This window comes from Gigantopelta aegis, chromosome 3 (assembly GCF_016097555.1).
Source record: "Gigantopelta aegis isolate Gae_Host chromosome 3, Gae_host_genome, whole genome shotgun sequence".
NCBI lineage: Eukaryota > Metazoa > Mollusca > Gastropoda > Neomphalida > Peltospiridae > Gigantopelta > Gigantopelta aegis.
This window is the reverse complement of record NC_054701.1, coordinates 14684149-14704737: the sequence shown is the minus strand read 5'-3', so window position 1 is coordinate 14704737 and position 20589 is coordinate 14684149. Positions and strand designations below refer to the sequence as shown.

The following is a 20589-nucleotide window of genomic DNA, read 5'->3' as shown; positions in this document are numbered from 1 at the left end:
TGGTACTGATTGGAACGAGGAAAAACCCAATCTGTTGAATGGATCCACCGAGGTGGTTCCATTCTGCGACGCAAGCACTTCCAGCGAGCACTTCACCGACTGAGCTGAATCCCCAAATCTATACTCCTTCGTAACACTGTCATTTGTAAAAACACGAGGGAGAGACGTAGCTCAGTGGTACAGCGCTCGCCTGATGCGTGATCGGTCTAGGATCGATCCCCGTCAGTGGGCCCATTGGCCTATTTCTCGTTCCAGCCAGTGCTCCACAACTGGTGTAACAATAGCCGTGGTATGTACTGTCCTGTTTGTGGGATGGTGCATATAAAATATTCCTTGCTGCTAATAGAAGAGAGTAGCCCATGAAATGGCGACAACGGGTTTCCTCTCTCAATATCTGTGTGGTCCTTAATCATATGTCCGACGCCATATAACCGTAAATAAAATGCGTTGATAAAACATTTCCTTCCTTCCATGTAAAAACACCATAAGAAGTAAAACAAACAAAATAAAGCAAGAGGTTTGAAATCTACATTTATTTGGTTTTTGCTGTAATCTGTCTAATGACAGTTGTCATAAAATGAATCAATTTCAGCTTCAAAGAAAAACAAAAAAATAAGGAAACTAGCTTCCGAAAACGAAGCTAAAAATGTTGGTAAAAATCTGAGGAAGTCCTCACAAAAAAGAAAAACATTAGCAGAAAGTAAATTCTCTTAAAATGTATACCAATACTAAAGTGTTGTCAACACCATGCTTGGTGTGCCGTCGGTGACGTTGTAACGGGATTACATGCTGCTGAACGGTCGCGGTCATATTTTGTGATCACGTACCCAGTTGCGTAGTTCTTCGGCTATATAACGCTCAAGGTTGTTTCGGAATTTCAGGCATGTCGCTTCCAAATGATTCCATAGGTGCAAGTACTAGCCTGGTCTATAGACGTAACGTGAAAAATCTCTAGTAAAATTCTTAAACGTGGAAAATCTCTAGTATTGCTAAACTGTTGTTGACATCTATATGGCGTTCTTATGAACTGTAATAGACATCTAAACGTCTAGTAACAGCTGTTTGTGCCGTTCCAACCTCAAGCATACCCATAGCTCGAAGACGTTCATTTTCTGAGAAGTATGGCATCACGTTGACGCAGATCAGATACCAAGATAAAAAAAATGTCTGAGAGAAGAACCTATACTATGCGTCCAATGATAAAAAAACAAAATGATGTAAAAAAACAAAAAAGATCACGTGATCCGAAATGCAATTAAGACAAGTTGTACGCAACAAGCGCGAACAGCTCATACAATTAACAGAATATCTCTGAAATAAAGAAGGGAATAGTTACACGATTACTTTCACCTAATTTCATGACCAGATTTCAAATAAATTCAAATCTGTATACATTTATTTGGTGTACAGGAACATTTTTCCAGCGAGTAAGTAAATAAATAAATAATACATAACTTTTTTAACGACACCACTAGAGTACGTTGATTTATTAATCATCAGCTATTGGATGTCAGACATTTGGTAATTTTGGCATATAGTCTTAGAGAAATAAATAAATAAATAAATAAATAAGTAAATAAATAAATCACACACAACCAATTTGAAAAACCGACAACTCAGTCTTTCGTGTAATTTTCACTGAATGGAACCTTTACAACGTCGTCTCCTACTATTAATATTTTTATTTTCATGTTACTGCTCACCGCACACTCAAAGAAATCAACTCACATTTACAACAATACGTACACACATCTAACAAAAGCCTAGTACATCGTATAAAAAAGTGTATAATAAATGTGCAAAATAATTTTAGCAAGTATTTTCCATACATGGATGTAAATAAGTAATGAACATGATGGTCCAATATCATACAAAATATATTACATTAGTAAAGTTTTAAACATAAAAAAAAAATGTATATTGCATAAAAAAAAATTCGCAAAATAAGCACATGCATATTTTAGTGAAACAAGTATTGCACTAATAAACGAAGACAATGTTTGAGCATAGTAATGTTTTCTTAAAATTCGTCATAATCCCGAAAATGACGTCAAAGTATCTGTGTTTTCTTCACATCCCTCTTGTCTCTAATATATAATATTATATGTTGCTTTGTTCCACATGTTTGTCAGTATTTCTAAGTGGATCGATTAGATCGTCAAAATTTGTTGGACACACCCGAATAATGCCAAGGTCAAAGTCACAAGAAACATAATTTGTATTATCTTACATATTTTAAACGTTTGAGTTTCAATGCTGTTCAAATGTCACACACACTGGATGACTTTAATATAAGCTGCTACTCTTTCAAAGACATAGGATACAAATTAAGGCACTAATCTGTCTTGAACGCACGATTAATCACATTATTATACAAATTTACCTTTATTATTTGTGATAAAAGAGTTATAGGCGCGATCCTAAATTAAAAAGAAAAAGAAAGAAAGTTGTTATGGTGTTATTTCCAGAGAATACACTGGTTTCTATTACTCCGCCCCACCCGCTAATCATTGGCTAATGAATCTGTGTGTCGTGACATCACTGGCTGAACGGAACGTCAATCAATACTCTTCCCCCTCCTCCTCGTCAACGATCTCCTCCGCCGAGTCCACGCCCACTTCCTCGTAGTCTTTCTCCAGAGCTGCGAGATCCTCACGCGCCTCCGAGAACTCGCCTTCCTCCATCCCTGACACAATAATAAGGTTATCTGTGACAGATATAAAGGGGCGTAATATGTATAACTACTTTGTGATAACGCAGATGTAAATTATCCAATAACTATGCAAATGAGTTAACGTCAGCAAAAACTACTTTCACTTCACACTATGAAATCATGAAATATTTATAAAGCGTTGACATATACCATTCTATAGTTAAATTTGTATTAAATTATTGAATACAATTCTTCAAATATTAAAAAAACAACCCCACAATAAATAGAACTTTACTGCTTTTTAAAATTATTTAAATGAATAAAACAAAGTTTTAGCAATACTTTCAATAGTGTCTTTAAATCAGTTTTCGATACAATATTAGTCGAAAAAAAAATCATCAGCGAAAACATAATACAGCTGAAATACTTAAACCCTTAAGACGTATGAGTATGGATTTATATCCCTTAAACATTTATTTTAATTTGAGAAGAGCACTTTATTTTACTCAGTAAGTGGTTAACTCGTTTACTATTCTAGCTGTTATAATAATAATAAACATTAGGAGCCAGAGTTACATACCTTCCCCGACATACCAGTGGACGAAAGCTCGCTTGGCGTACATGAGGTCGAACTTGTGATCGAGCCGGGCCCACGCCTCCGCTATGGCCGTCGTGTTGCTCAACATACACACCGCTCTCTGTACCCTGGCTAGGTCGCCTCCTCAAAACAAGACAACAAACACTAGTAGGCGGTCAAAGGTCAGGAGTCAAAGGATGTATCGTCCAAACAAGACAACAAACACTAGTCAAAGGTCACGGTCAACGGTCGCCTCCTTAAAACAAGACAAACACAAGTAGGGGTCAAAGGTCAGAGGGTCAAAGGTCATGTCAAAACAAGACAAGCATTAATAGGGAGTCAAAAGTCGTCTCCTCAAAACAAGACAACACACACTAATATGGGGTCAAAGGTCGCGTCCACAAAACATAAAGGTCAAGGTTAAAGGTCGTCTTCTAAAAACAAGACAACAAATACTACACGGGGGTCAAGGGTTGGCTCTTATAAACAAGATAATTTGTGTCAAAGGTCATCTTGCTAAAACAAGACATGTTCATGTTTAAATAAAATAACCAGGGTCCTTTCCACCACTCCAAAAAATTAAATTTTATTTACTTCTAAAAACTCGCCGTAATAATGTGACCAATTCTGACGCAATATCTGGTTACTATTTTACATTTATGATAAATAACTACAAATTAATCAATCCACACACAATCTATTCATACATAATCCGAGCATATCGAAACTTTATTTTGCTTGTGCTACGTACAGATAAATCAACTTTCACTACACCCTGCAACACTTGCACTCTGTATAAACAGGGTTGCGTTCAGTACGACTAGATTCCTGTTTTATCACGGTGGTAATAAATATTCAAGCACGCCTGACATAACGTTATGGAGTGTTCGCCTCAACAAAACTCGCCCAGTTCCGTCGTGCATCCTCTCAAGATTCTCCAACAATGTTTTTGTTTCTACTTGTACATTAAATTATTTACTGGCAATTCTTTAAGGCCTTGTATCTGAAGGTATAATGTTTATATTTTAAAGAAAAATATAATAAATAATTTTATATTGCATTTTTTCATTTCAACTTATTTCCATGCTTATATCCAATTAAGGTTCAATCACGCTGTCCTGGGTACATACCTCAAGCTATCTGAGCTGTCTACCCAGGAAAGTGGGTTAGATGTTAGTTAGTGGTTAGTGAGAGAGAAGAAGGTGTAGTGGTCATTGAGCCCTTAAGAACTCGCTCTGGGTGAGAGCCGGTATCGGGCTGCGAACCCTGTACCTACCAGCCTGTAGTCCGATGACTTAACCACTACGCCACCGAGACCGGTATTACTTTCAAATTAAGAGACTGCATTTAATGGGCGACAATTGGTAACCGACCTGGGACGACCGTTGGAGGCTGGTAGTTGATTCCGACTTTGAATCCCGTCGGGCACCAGTCAACGAACTGAATGGAGCGCTTCGTCTTGATGGTGGCGATGGCGGCGTTGACGTCCTTGGGCACGACGTCACCACGGTACAGCATGCAGCACGCCATGTACTTTCCGTGACGTGGGTCACACTTGACCATCTGATTGGCGGGCTCGAAGCAGGCGTTGGTAATTTCAGACACAGACATCTGCTCGTGGAAAGCTTTTTCAGCTGAAACATAAAATAAGCAGTGAAAAAAACAAAAAGGAAAAAGAAAAAAGAAACAAAACGAAATGTTTTTTTTTAAAGTAACAAAATTAATTATCTTGATCTTAGGCCTACCACATATAGGGCAGTCTTAAAAATACCACATATGGGGTATTAAACAGGACAGGACAAAACCAATGGATCTATTGGAGGTGAGGATCGATCCGATGATATATCGCCCTTCTATCCAGAGATCCCAAACATAACTTATGAATAATAAAGTCGAGAATATCAAAATTGTAATGCACTGTCAGCCATCAGTGGTTTTATGAAGAATTCAACATCGTATATTCATCAAAGTAGCAAGTTTCATTCTCAAAGAGTTGGAAAGCAATAACGCGATCAGGCACGGCTGAAGCATGTAGATATTGGGGAGTTCGGCGGATATGCTTAAGATTTATTACCAATAATATTTTTAAAGATTTCCCAATATAGGAGAAGTCTTGAAGTTGCATACTGACCAAATATATTTACTCATTTTTCTTGTGAAATAAAGTTTAAGATTATACCTTAAATTACATTTTCACAAAAAATAAGCATCCAAGGCAAACAATGTACTACTACTACTTGAATACTACATGTATTTTGTACAAATTGATGTTATTGCAAAAACCAATAAGGCCGGTGACCGACTGTTTAACATATGTTGTCACATGTTGAATTTGGCATCTCAATCTTGACAAAAAACTGTTTCCTTTTTAATGGATATGTTATGTAGATATTGTCTATGTATTGTATATTTTTCGCTAAGGTTTGCAGCATATTGCAATTTTATTTTTCAGTTGATTATACAAAGATTATTTATCATAAATAAATTAAAACAACACAATCAAAAACAACTAAAACTAAAAAAAAAAAAAAAAAAAAAAAAAAACCAATAGCGAAATATGGCATTTGCAACATTACAAAATATGTCAAAATATAAATTTTTAATCATTGTCGAGTGACCTCATCCAGTTATATTTACCCGAGACAATTGGCGCGTACGTCACCAAGGGGAAATGAATTCTGGGATAGGGCACGAGGTTGGTCTGGAACTCTGTGAGGTCGACGTTGAGGGCGCCGTCGAACCTGAGCGACGCCGTGATCGACGAAACGATCTGTCCGATCAAGCGGTTCAGGTTGGTGTAGCTGGGGCGATCGATGTCGAGGTTGCGGCGGCAGATGTCGTAGATGGCCTCGTTGTCTACCATGAAGGCGCAGTCTGAGTGCTCCAGCGTCGTGTGCGTCGTCAGGATGGAGTTGTACGGTTCCACGACGGCGGTTGAGATCTGGTGGTACAGATAAATATGATATTAATTTAATATTTAATATTTTTTAAAATTTGAAAATGGATGGGATGAATTCGAATGACAACTGACATTTGGCAGGTAGTCACTGACAATTATAACAACACAGTAGACAAACAACCACTAACTACTCCATGTGCCCATAGAATACGTATAGTTGACAGGGAAGGACATTAACCTCACGGTGAACCGAAATATCTACGTACAGTCAATCGTAGGGAGGGTCAATACTGTCAAATACTCAATTCGAAGGCAATATTACCATCACCATCACCACCATGACCGTAAACATCTTAAACATCAATATGATCTTCATCATCATCATCATCATCATCATCAACATCATCATCATCATCAACAACAGCAACACACCACTATCAAATGAAAACCACCACAAGCAACAACAAAACCAAATCGGCACTCCAATGTTTAACCTATAGGACAAAAGCAGTTATTAGGAATCTTGATTTTATGTTTAGAATTGCATCATGACCACTACAGTTATCAACTGGTCACCGATATTTATATAGCAATACAGGAGAAATAAACACTAAATACTCCATATGCCCATAGTATGCGTACAGAATAGTTGACAGGGAAGGCCATATATATGATAGCCTCAAGAGATAAGTACCTTCCGTCCACAACCATATGCCCATAGTATGCGTACAGATAGCCTCAAGAGATAGGTACCTTCCGTCCACAACCATATGCCCATAGTATGCGTACAGAATATTTGACAGGGAAGGCCATATATATGATAGCCTAAAGAGATAGGTACCTTCCGTCCACAACCATATGCCCATAGTATGCGTACAGAATAGTTGACAGGGAAGGCCATATGTATGACAGCCACAAATTAGCAAAGACTGAGATGTGGAGTTAGCTGACAAAGGTTCTCTGAATAATAAGGAATTGGCACTCCCAAAGGCAAAACATATAGCTAGCTTCCTTGTCAAACTATGGACCTATATATTACTAGTCTATAATCTAGATATACCTGTGGAGCTGGGTATATCGCAAACTCCAGCTTGGATTTCTTCCCATAATCCACAGACAGTCGCTCCATAAGTAGTGAAGAGAACCCACTTCCGGTTCCGCCACCAAAACTGTGAAACACTAAGAATCCTTGGAGACCTGTACAGTTGTCCGCCTGAAATAAAAAACCCAAAACAAACATGTAATTAGTTCATTATTTAGTAGTAATACAAATAAAAACACAGAGAACTAAATAGTTGAAGTGCCACTCTAATACATATCACACTAATTGTTTTTGGTTTTTTAAATATCATAATCAACACTTTGTTATTAATGCAATCTAATTCAAGAGGCAATGCTTATACCCTAGTTTTTAAACACTAAGGCATGTTTTTCACTATTAGAGCCGTTTATGATCACCGAAGTCAAACATTACTTACATTTTATTGTTTAGATTATCCATTTCCGTACAACCGAGGTGTTTCTAGTCATCCCGGTGTTTCTAATACCAGAAATGCATTTTTCATATTTTTAAAAACGTACGTGCGTCTTAGAAGTAACAATTATGAAGCCCCGTTTTAGTCTATTTTAAGGGTATTTTATCGTCACAGATTCTTGTTTCACTTTTTTGTATCCAAATTTGTTACAGATTTGTAAATTAACCTTAACATTTGCATTACCATAGTTTGACACCCAATAGCCGATGTATTTTTCGTGCTGGGGTGTCGTTAAACATTCATTCATTCATTCATTCATTCCAAACTTAGTGTCTATTTTACGGATTGAAACTAAGGTCTAGGTGAAACATATGCCTTAGTGTTTAAACACTAGGGTCTGTCCCTTTAATATATGCTTTACGCAAATACAACCTGCATTTTCTTGCTTTTAAAATATCAATATTAGTATGGGTATTCTAGTATTTAATGCATTTGTGGTTATCCTAATTCTGTTAATCTTCCATTTGCCAAACAGAATTAACATAACTGGGTCAAAAGACATCACAAATGCATTAAACAGTATAATGTTTTATTCTTCCACTACATTTTTAAAAACAGATTTGATTACCTAGACTATCATGAGATGTATTAAATGTGACTAGTTTAATCCAATGTTTATTTTAATTGTTACAAACTCCGGACTGCCTACACGTATCACCGCGTCTGAGCACTAACCATCTTTCTGATCCGATCCAGAACGAGGTCCACGATCTCCTTGCCAACCGTGTAGTGCCCCCTGGCGTAATTATTGGCGGCATCCTCCTTCCCGCTGATCAGCTGTTCAGGGTGAAACAGCTGTTTGTAGGTGCCCATCCTCACCTCGTCTGTAACACACAATGACAACCACAGATACTTTAACACGTGGAAAGATCAAGACAAGAAATGTTGTAGATGAAGGATGTAGTGGCAAATAATGTATGTTTGTGTTTTTTTTTTTTTTGGGGGGGGGGGGGGTGGGGGGGGGACAGCGTTTCAGCTCTGAACTAGTTAAAATGTGTTTTGTTTAATGACATCATTACGGCACATTGATTTATTGACATCGGCTGTTGGATGTGTCAGACATTGATTTATTGACATCGGCTGTTGGATGTGTCAGACATTGATTTATTGACATCGGCTATTGGATGTGTCAAACATCTTTACATGGTCTTCGAGGAAACCCGCAACATTTTCCCATTAGAGGCAATGATTATTTTATAGACACTTCCCCACACTTCCAACTCTTAGATACCTTGAAAATACTGCACATTAGCTCCAACTCTTAGATACCTTGAAAATACTGCACATTAGCTCCAACTCTTAGATACCTTGAAAATACTGCACATTAGCTCCAACTCTTAGATACCTTGAAAATACTGCACATTAGCTCCTCCTAAGTCATTTTCTGTAAAAAGACATTGGACTTGTGAACCAAAACTTTAAATGCTCATTAACACGCGAACCACTGCTGTAGAAGCAAGCTTCTATTAACTCAACTAACACATTTGAAAGTGCCATTATCTAGCTGTACCTTGTTTACTGTTGTCCTTTTTTTTTTACTGCCATGAGATATGGCTCTATAAAGATATCATGCAACGGAAGGAATTCATTTTGAATATTCTATTTCCACAAGAATGTGTCTAACTATCGAGCTGTCGATGTAGTAGATCAGTGGCGGATCCAGAAAATCCATTTACGGAGAGCCCCAGTGACATGAGGTGGAATGCCAAGGGAACTTTGGGGGAGTTTTGGAGGGGATCGTAAAAAAATGAAAATTAATATATAATAAAATTGTAATTATCGCATAATTTATGTAGGGGGGGGGGGCGGCCCCTGGCTCCCCTCGATCTGCCCCTGTATATAGTACATGATTGCGGAAATAAATAACACGCAAAAAGACAAATTACACGATGTTTTCTGTGAAACTGGCGCCTGAATAATCACGTGACTCACCTACTACGCTCGGCTCGAGATCCACGTACACTGCACGTGGCACGTGCTTTCCGGCGCTCGTCTCGCTGAAGAACGTGTTAAAGGACTCGTCCCCATTGGACATGGTCATCTTCTCGTGGTCCATCTGTCCGTTCGGGTGAATGGAATGCTCCAAACAGTACAGCTCCCAGCACGCATTGCCGATCTGCACGCCGGCCTGACCCACGTGGATAGAAATACATTCACGCTGAAAACAAAACATTAATAGTGGTTTAGACGTGGGCTATGGGTCGTGGAATACTACTAGACGTATTGGTCGTGGAATACTGCTAGACGTATGGGTCGTGGAATACTGCTAGACGTATGGGTGGCGGAACACTGCTAGACGTATGGGTGGTGGAACATTGCTAGACGTATGGGTGGTGGAACACTGCTAGACGTATGGGTGGTGGAACACTGCTAGACGTATGGGTGGTGGAACATTGCTAGACGTATGGGTGGTGGAACACTGCTAGACGTATGGGTGGTGGAACATTGCTAGACGTATGGGTGGTGGAACACTGCTAGACGTATGGGTGGTGGAACACTGCTAGACGTATGGGTCGTGGAACACTGCTAGACGTATGGGTCGTGGAACACTGCTAGACGTATGGGTCGTGGAAGACTATTAGACATATGGGTCGTGGAACACTGCTAGACGTATGGGTCGTGGACTACTAGACGTATGGGTCGTGGAATACTACTAGACGTATGGGTCGTGGAATACTAGATGTATGGGTCGTGAATACTGCTAGACGTATGGGTCGTTGAATAATACTAGACGTATGGGTCGTGGGATACTACTAGACGTATGGTTCGTGGAATACTACTAGTCGTAGGCTATGGGTCGTGGAATACTACTAGACGTATGGGTGGTGGAATACTACTAGACGTATGGGTGGTGGAATACTACTAGACGTATGGGTCGTGAAATACTACTAGACATATGGGTCGTGGAATACTACTAGACGTAGGCTATGGGTCGTGGAATACTACTAGACGTATGGTTCGTGGAATACTGCTAGACGTATGGGTCGTGGAATACTAGACGTATGGGTCGTGGAATACTGCTAGACGTATGGGTCGTGGAATACTACTAGACGTAGGCAATGGGTCGTGGAATACTACTAGACGTATGGGTCGTGGAATACTGCTAAACGTATGGGTCGTGGAATACTAGACGTATGGGTCGTGGAATACTGCTAGACGTATGGGTCGTGGAACACTACTAGACGTATGGGTCGAGGAATACTACTAGACGTATGGATCGTGGAACACTACTAGACGTATGGGTCGTGGAATACTACTAGACGTATGGGTCGAGGAATACTGCTAGACGTATGGGTCGTGGAACACTGCTAGACGTATGGGTCGTGGAACACTGCTAGACGTATGGGTCGTGGAACACTACTAGACGTATGAGTCGTGGAACACTACTAGATGTATGGGTCGTGGAATACTACTAGATGTAGGCTATGGGTCGTGGAATACTACTAGACGTAGGCTATGGGTCGTGGAATACTACTAGACGTATGGGTCGTGGAATACTGCTAAACGTATGGGTCGTGGAATACTGCTAGATGTGTGGGTCGTGGAATACTGCTAGACGTATGGGTCGTGGAATACTACTAGACGTAGGCTATGGGTCGTGGAATACTACTAGACGTAGGCTATGGGTCGTGGAATAATACTAGACGTAGGCTATGGGTCGTGGAATACTGCTAGACGTATGGGTCGTGGGATACTAGACGTATGGGTCGTGGAATACTACTAGACGTATGGGTCGAGGAATACTGCTAGACGTATGGGTCGAGGAATACTGCTAGACGTATGGGTCGAGGAATACTGCTAGACGTATGGGTCGTGGAACACTGCTAGACGTATGGGTCGTGGAACACTACTAGACGTATGAGTCGTGGAACACTACTAGACGTATGGGTCGTGGAATACTACTAGATGTAGGCTATGGGTCGTGGAATACTACTAGACGTAGGCTATGGGTCGTGGAATACTACTAGACGTATGGGTGGTGGAACACTGCTAGACGTATGGGTGGTGGAACACTGCTAGACGTATGGGTGGTGGAACATTGCTAGACGTATGGGTGGTGGAACACTGCTAGACGTATGGGTGGTGGAACACTGCTAGACGTATGGGTGGTGGAACACTGCTAGACGTATGGGTGGTGGAACACTGCTAGACGTATGGGTCGTGGAACACTGCTAGACGTATGGGTCGTGGAACACTGCTAGACGTATGGGTCGTGGAAGACTATTAGACATATGGGTCGTGGAACACTGCTAGACGTATGGGTCGTGGACTACTAGACGTATGGGTCGTGGAATACTACTAGACGTATGGGTCGTGGAATACTAGACGTATGGGTCGTGAATACTGCTAGACGTATGGGTCGTTGAATAATACTAGACGTATGGGTCGTGGGATACTACTAGACGTATGGTTCGTGGAATACTACTAGTCGTAGGCTATGGGTCGTGGAATACTACTAGACGTATGGGTGGTGGAATACTACTAGACGTATGGGTGGTGGAATACTACTAGACGTATGGGTCGTGAAATACTACTAGACATATGGGTCGTGGAATACTACTAGACGTAGGCTATGGGTCGTGGAATACTACTAGACGTATGGTTCGTGGAATACTGCTAGACGTATGGGTCGTGGAATACTAGACGTATGGGTCGTGGAATACTGCTAGACGTATGGGTAGAGGAATACTGCTAGACGTATGGGTCGTGGAATACTACTAGACGTAGGCTATGGGTCGTGGAATACTACTAGACGTATGGGTCGTGGAATACTGCTAAACGTATGGGTCGTGGAATACTAGACGTATGGGTCGTGGAATACTGCTAGACGTATGGGTCGTGGAACACTACTAGACGTATGGGTCGAGGAATACTACTAGACGTATGGATCGTGGAACACTACTAGACGTATGGGTCGTGGAATACTACTAGACGTATGGGTCGAGGAATACTGCTAGACGTATGGGTCGTGGAACACTGCTAGACGTATGGGTCGTGGAACACTGCTAGACGTATGGGTCGTGGAACACTACTAGACGTATGAGTCGTGGAACACTACTAGATGTATGGGTCGTGGAATACTACTAGATGTAGGCTATGGGTCGTGGAATACTACTAGACGTAGGCTATGGGTCGTGGAATACTACTAGACGTATGGGTCGTGGAATACTGCTAAACGTATGGGTCGTGCAATACTGCTAGATGTGTGGGTCGTGGAATACTGCTAGACGTATGGGTCGTGGAATACTACTAGACGTAGGCTATGGGTCGTGGAATACTACTAGACGTAGGCTATGGGTCGTGGAATAATACTAGACGTAGGCTATGGGTCGTGGAATACTGCTAGACGTATGGGTCGTGGGATACTAGACGTATGGGTCGTGGAATACTACTAGACGTATGGGTCGAGGAATACTGCTAGACGTATGGGTCGAGGAACACTACTAGACGTATGGGTCGTGGAATACTACTAGATGTATGGGTCGTGGAACACTGCTAGACGTATGGGTCGTGGAACACTACTAGACGTATGAGTCGTGGAACACTACTAGACGTATGGGTCGTGGAATACTACTAGATGTAGGCTATGGGTCGTGGAATACTACTAGACGTAGGCTATGGGTCGTGGAATACTACTAGACGTATGGGTCGTGGGATACTGCTAGACGTATGGGTCGTGGAATACTGCTAGACGTGTGGGTCGAGGAATACTACTAGACGTATGGGTCGTGGAACACTACTAGACGTATGGGTCGTGGAATACTGCTAGACGTATGGGTGGTGGAACACTGCTAGATGTATGAGTCGTGGAATACTAGACGTATGGGTCGTGGAATACTACTTGACGTATGGGTCGTGGAATACTAGACGTATGGTTCGTGGAATACTGCTAGACGTATGGGTCATGGAATACTAGACGTATGGGTCGTGGAATACTGCTAGACGTATGGTTAGAGGAATACTGCTAGACGTATGGGTCGTGGAATACTACTAGACGTAGGCTATGGGTCGTGGAATACTACTAGACGTATGGGTCGTGGAATACTGCTAAACGTATGGGTCGAGGAATACTACTAGACGTATGGATCGTGGAACACTACTAGACGTATGGGTCGTGGAATACTACTAGACGTATGGGTCGAGGAATACTGCTAGACGTATGGGTCGAGGAATACTGCTAGACGTATGGGTCGTGGAACACTGCTAGACGTATGGGTCGTGGAACACTACTAGACGTATGAGTCGTGGAACACTACTAGACGTATGGGTCGTGGAATACTACTAGATGTAGGCTATGGGTCGTGGAATACTACTAGACGTAGGCTATGGGTCGTGGAATACTACTAGACGTATGGGTCGTGGAATACTGCTAGACGTATGGGTCGTGCAATACTGCTAGATGTGTGGGTCGTGGAATACTGCTAGACGTATGGGTCGTGGAATACTACTAGACGTAGGCTATGGGTCGTGCAATACTACTAGACGTAGGCTATGGGTAGTGGAATAATACTAGACGTAGGCTATGGGTCGTGGAATACTGCTAGACGTATGGGTCGTGGGATACTGCTAGACGTATGGGTCGTGGAATACTGCTAGATATGGGTCGTGGAACACTGCTAGATGTATGGGTCGTGGAATACTAGACGTATGGGTCGTGGAATACTACTAGACGTATGGGTCGTGGAATACTGCTAGACGTATGGGTTGTGGAATACTAGACGTATGGGTCGTGGAATACTACTTGACGTATGGGTCGTGGAATTCTACTAGACGTATGGGTCGTAGAATACTACTTGACGTATGGGTCGTGGAATACTGCTAGACGTATGGGTCGTGGTATACTAGACGTATGGGTCGTGGAATACTGCTAGACGTATGGGTCGAGGAATACTGCTAGACGTATTGGTCGTGGAATACTACTAGACGTAGGCTATGGGTCGTGGAATACTACTAGACGTATGGGTCGAGGAATACTGCTAGACGTATGGGTCGTGGAATACTAGACGTATGAGTCGTGGAATACTACTAGACGTATGGGTCGTGGGATACTACTAGACGTATGGGTTGTGGAATACTACTAGTCGTAGGCTATGAGTCGTGGAATACTGCTAGACGTGTGGGTCGTGGAATACTACTAGACGTATGGGTCGTGGAATACTACTAGACGTGTTGGTCGTGGAATACTACTAGACGTATGGGTCGTGGGATACTACTAGACGTATGGGTCGTGGAATACTACTAGTCGTAGGCTATGAGTCGTGGGATACTACTAGACGTGTGGGTCGTGGAATACTGCTAGACGTATGGGTCGTGGAATACTACTAGACGTGTGGGTCGTGGAATACTACTAGACGTGTGGGTCGTGGAATACTGCTAGACGTGTGGGTCGAGGAATACTACTAGACGTATGGGTCGTGGAACACTACTAGACGTATGGGTCGTGGAATACTGCTAGACGTGTGGGTCGTGTAACACTACTAGACGTATGAGTCGTGGAATACTGCTAGACGTGTGGGTCGTGGAACACTACTAGCCGTATGAGTCGTGGAATACTGCTAGACGTGTGGGTCGTGGAACACTACTAGACGTATGAGTCGTGGAATACTGCTAGACGTATGGGTCGTGGAACACTACTAGACGTATGAGTCGTGGAATACTACTTGACGTATGGGTCGTGGAACACTGCTAGACGTATGGGTCGCGGAATACTACTAGACGTATGGGTAGTGGAATACTGCTAGACGTATGGGTCGCGGAATACTACTAGACGTATGAGTCGTGGAATACTACTTGACGTATGGGTCGTGGAATACTGCTTGACGTATGGGTCGCGGAATACTACTAGACGTATGGGTAGTGGAATACTGCTAGACGTATGGGTCGCGGAATACTACTAGACGTATGGGTAGTGGAATACTACTTGACGTATGGGTCGTGGAATACTACTAGACGTATGAGTCGTGGAATACTACTAGACGTATGGATCGTGGAATACTGCTAGACGCATGGGTCGTGGAATACTGCTAGAGGTATGGGTCGTGGCGTTTAGGAATTGAGTATTTTCGTTTAAAAGAGACAATTTTAACTTGATAAACATCAAAGCAAATTGAAACTGAATGAAAAGGGAAAATTTCTTCCGACCCTACAAGTTGCATAAGTATCAAACGCCATCTGGTTTGTATCTTGTGAAGTGAAATGATGTACACAGTTTGTAGTCAACTCACAGCATTATAAAAAAAAGGTTACTGTGTCTTAGAGTTACAGAGTTACAGACAGACCTTTTGCTAGCTTCTGCTTTAAAGGTTAAACCATCGAGCTTGAGGATGGGTTCGTATCCAGATGCAGTCAATAACACAGAGTTAGTTTCAATGGCTGAATGAATAATACGTACATCCAACCGCATTTCGTTTACCTATTTTCAGTTAATAAATTATTATATCTCTTATTCTAATTGAAAATTTGTACAAGTCTGTAACAATTTTGTTGCCCTTTTGATTCGTTTTTAAAAGTTTAATTTAATTTTGTTATTAATTTTGTTATTAATTTTCTTGTTTATATCCAATTAAAGTTCAAACACGATTTTGTTGCCCTTTTGATTCGTTTTTTAAATTTTAATTTAATTTTGTTATTAATTTTGTTATTAATTTTCGTGTTTGTATCCAATTAAGGTTCAAGCACACCCGTCTGGGCTCATATCTGAGTCACTCAGAGTTGGATGTCTTGAACAGGTGTTAATAATTAAATACCTGTAATCACTGTTATATCTTACACCGCCCCCACCCATCCCTCTCACACCACTGAGCAGTAAAACGTATTCTGAGTGGAAACTACTGGACCCAGTCCGTTATCCTCTAAAAGATTTTACAAAACAATTATTTTGTTCTACTAGTGAATGAAATTATTTGATTATAATTTTATTCACATATAGTTGAAGGTATAACCTTTACATTATGAAACAAAGTTAATACTTTTGGCGGAAAGAAGCCGTTATGACATTGTATCTTCGATAGAGCCAGTTTAAAGCACTTCTTCATTTTAAACTTCCTATTTGTATTAATTGCCATTTCTCCAGAGAAAACGCAAATGCAACCAGAATACACCATTTTGTAAGATGTTTCCGACTAATAAAATATTTCTACGATTAAACTTACATGATAAATATATTTTCTTGTTTAGAATATCAATGTCTGTATATTTAATGTGTTTCTGGTCGTCTTAATATTTGTAAGAAGCCCAAACTGGATTTGGTCTTCAGATAATTTCGTACGTAAGACAAAAAAGTTTTTTTGTAGGAAATAAAATGAAATTTAACCTAGTACAAATATTAGAATGATCAGAAACACGTTTACTATACAGCCACTAATATTTTATGCACAAAAATATATTTGATATGTAATTACAGTCGTTAAAAAGTCTCTGTCAGTCGATAACATCTTAAAAATTGCAGGAAACTCCAGAATGTCCCTTTAACGTAAAACTTGGAACTTTCTTTGGATAACATACCCATCTACTCACTTACAAAAACAATTACAATATAGCTGCGACCAAAACAATTTATCACAGATAAAAGCCTGAAACAAAACCTGAACCATAAATTGTTTCGCTTTATCAATCCCATCAATGGTGCAAATCTCATTTCAAACCCTGCACCACTGTCTGCTGTCTAAAGTTTGGAAGATGCAGCAGACTTGTTCGAAGTCTGTAGATATAATCACCGGCAATACTTATGCAACTACATTCTACCTGAATCCTTGAAAAGCAGCCAGTAGAGAAATACTTACCGTTTGACCGTACGACGCCATGTGTATTTATAAAACCTCTTTATAACTAGCTATACTTTGGTACTTAGTACGTGCTCCGTTAGAAGAAAACCATTTATCATGTGAGGTTCTTTACAGGGTGTTGTCTTTGAGAAACTGTTTACCAAGAAATTGATAATCTGACGCAAAACTCCGGTAAAAGTCACAGACTATCAATGGAGTGATGTATCATTTGTTTGGGTCTCTACTGAGGAATGTGCGTTCCAAATTCATTTGCCATCTGCGAACACAATGGCGTCTGCAAATAATAGGTTTTCTGAAAGTTCCTCTACAAACTGTCAGTAGGGCGATAGACGGGTTATGTTTTTGTACTGATATTCAACTGGTTCAAATACGCCTGTCATGGGCATGCATATTAACGTCGTGTGTGCTTTGTCCAGGACAGAGGTTAGTGGTAGAGCCACCACGTGGGTATATCCGTACAGAACAGCAGCAGGGGATCTTTTACACGAACTTTCACACAGGTTGAATTGCACACGCTGTAGCCTGAATACTGGTATTTGGTTTCAAGAATCGTGACAGGAATAATTCACTGCGTGGGTGAATAGGGTGGGTGAAGAAGTAAGGTCAGAACTGTTCCGCTCAAATCGTTTATTTTTCACAGATGTTAACATTAATTAAAATTATATCAAAAAAAAAAAAAGAGAGAAAGAAATGTTTTATTTAATAAAACATTTTATGTATGGTTATATGACGTCAGACATATGGTTAAGGACCACACAGATATTGAGAGAGGAAACCCGCTGTCGCCACTTCATGGGCTACTCTTTTCGATTAGCAGCAAGAGATCTTTTATATGCACCATCCCACAGACAGGGTGGTACATACCGCGGCCTTTGATATACCAGTCGTGGTGCACTGGCTTAAAATTATATCAATGCCAGAAGTTGTTTATTTGTTTCATCAATACATTCCCCTTTAAATTAATAGATGTAGAATAACATTGTGTACTGTCCTCATTTTATACGTGCATCAACAAATTCATTCGTTTCATTTTTTTTTTAAATATTAATTTTCGTGCTGATACAATTAATTTACCTGAGTAGTCTGCCCAGGACCGGGGTTAATGGATAGTTGTTAACGGACTGGTACATACAACTCTCTGTAGCTTAGTCTTTACATGGAGGCGAACCCTGTACCTCCCAAACTTGATGACATGACTTAACCACTAGACCACAAATACCGGTATTCATGACTTCGTTTATTCAGCCATTTGTTTATTTGTTTTTTTAATTACGATTTTTCTTTACTTTCTTTCTTTCTTTCTCTTTCATTAACTGGACACCAGGTCCTTCTTCATCCATTTATTAATGTTTTTTCTAATTGCAATTCTTGTTTTTGTTCTTTTCTAATTTCTTTCCTTCTTTTTTTTTCTTTCTTTCTTTCATTTCCTTCATCCACTGCTAACCAGATCGCCCTAACGCCAGTGTAACCGCCACTCCACCAAATCCTTACTGAACATCTACCAGAACGTTGACAAGCTTCTTCAACGCCAACTGTCTGGGCAGATATCTCAGACACTCGACATGAATGTGTGTGTGTGCGGTTTGAACTGCCGTACCTGGTCATCGCGGACAAATCTGTCAAGTATCCTCGACGAGTTTCACGAGTGGTTTCCTCGGCTCACGTTTAATACGCACATCTCATAAACCTGACAGGAACGAATTTCCAATTACAATGACGCATCAGGATCTAGTTAGCCCATGAGCCATGTTGCCACATGCCAATGACTTTTAAATGTAAAACCAAAAGGAAAAGCACAGTTGGTTTAAGACTACATCCGATAACAAGGGCTACAGAGCTAAAATCCAGGTACAAACTCATTCTAGTCACACACACACACACACACACACACACACACACACACACACACACACACACACACACTGTCAAATACCCCCACTCGGCCTACCCCTTTGTTAACGCCCCTAATATGTATTTATATATTATTTATTTTTAATTGTCTAAGCTGTTAAAAACAACTCAACGAAAGACCCCAAAACCCCTCTATTTTCGATCAGTTATATTAATTAATGTTAAAATAATATAATATGATAAATTTTATGCATACATAATCTACATAGAGTGTATGTTCTAAGTTAAAGCACCGTATGTTGTCCTGGGCAGGAGTTCTGATGGTGACTGGGGTCTTGCTCAAGATGGTTCATCATATAATATTTACCATTGTTTGACTCCAGTAGCCTTCGTGCTGGCGTGTCGTTGGGCATTCATTCACTCATTACTCAAGATGGAAGTATATCAACCGTCAGTGGATAGGAACACTTCAATTTATTCTGTTTTTATTGCTTTAACCGACAATCGTTTCTTAATAATATAGTCTTAATACAATGTCCTTGTAACCGAAGCTCGGGGTTAACACTAACAGTTAGTCTGACTTGACACGACAAGAATATCAGTCAAAGCTATATACAATCCAGTCGTATGTATCACCATTCTTATCACTGTCGGTATCGCCCTTGGACCTGGTCCCTGGATGGCCTCAGATTACAGTTATCTTCCCATTTGGTTGTCCAAAATCCGGAAGTTTCACCGCGCAAGTAGTCTGCTGTTTGACTGTGATTATTTCATGGCAGACAGCTATGAAGTGGCAACTGTTTGACTGAAGTGACAGGGGATAGCATGTAGTTTGTAAACATGTGTAACTTGTTGACATTGAAGACTTGTTTGTGGTAATTCCGGCCCATGCAAAAGTAGTGCTTTTTGTGTAAAATGGGTGTACTCCGGCCTGGTTTAGAGGGTGTATCTGTTTAAACCAATATGCTGGGAGAAAGAGCTGGACAACAGGGGTTGTCCTTTTCAGGGTATGTGTCCCCCATGCAGGCAAAGGTACATACAAAACTTCACGGGCCTGCTGATATTAATAAAAATGCTATAGCCACTAAGGCTATATAGAAACATATAGCGAAATTAATTGTGGTCTGAGGCCGGATGGCATAGGCCGGGCGATATGCCTGGATCTTTTGAGAACAGGAGCACTTTGTACACTTGTGTGCGAGCCCCCTCTTTTCCCTTCCCTACTCTTTTCCTGTTTTGGGCGGAGGAACACGCACAAGTCATAACTGACGCCCACGACAGGCATGCGC

General features: G+C 40.8%; 1 protein-coding gene across 3 annotated transcripts in view; it reads right to left on the bottom strand.

The window, feature by feature from the left end:
• Positions 1-518: 518 nt before the first annotated feature.
• Positions 519-20589, bottom strand: part of LOC121367559 (tubulin alpha-3 chain-like) — a 54250-nt gene continuing 34179 nt past the window's right edge. For 2 of the 3 annotated variants that reach the window (XM_041491812.1, XM_041491813.1), the window contains exons 2-8: positions 9597-9822; positions 8340-8488; positions 7190-7342; positions 5868-6171; positions 4604-4864; positions 3234-3374; positions 519-2686 (exon numbers count right to left, since the gene is read on the bottom strand). In XM_041491812.1, coding sequence (XP_041347746.1) covers positions 2562-2686; positions 3234-3374; positions 4604-4864; positions 5868-6171; positions 7190-7342; positions 8340-8488; positions 9597-9822 — 1359 coding nt within the window. In that variant the 3' untranslated portion in view covers positions 519-2561. The remainder of the gene's footprint in view (positions 2687-3233; positions 3375-4603; positions 4865-5867; positions 6172-7189; positions 7343-8339; positions 8489-9596; positions 9823-20589) is intronic. The other variant, XM_041491814.1, reaches the window with a different exon arrangement.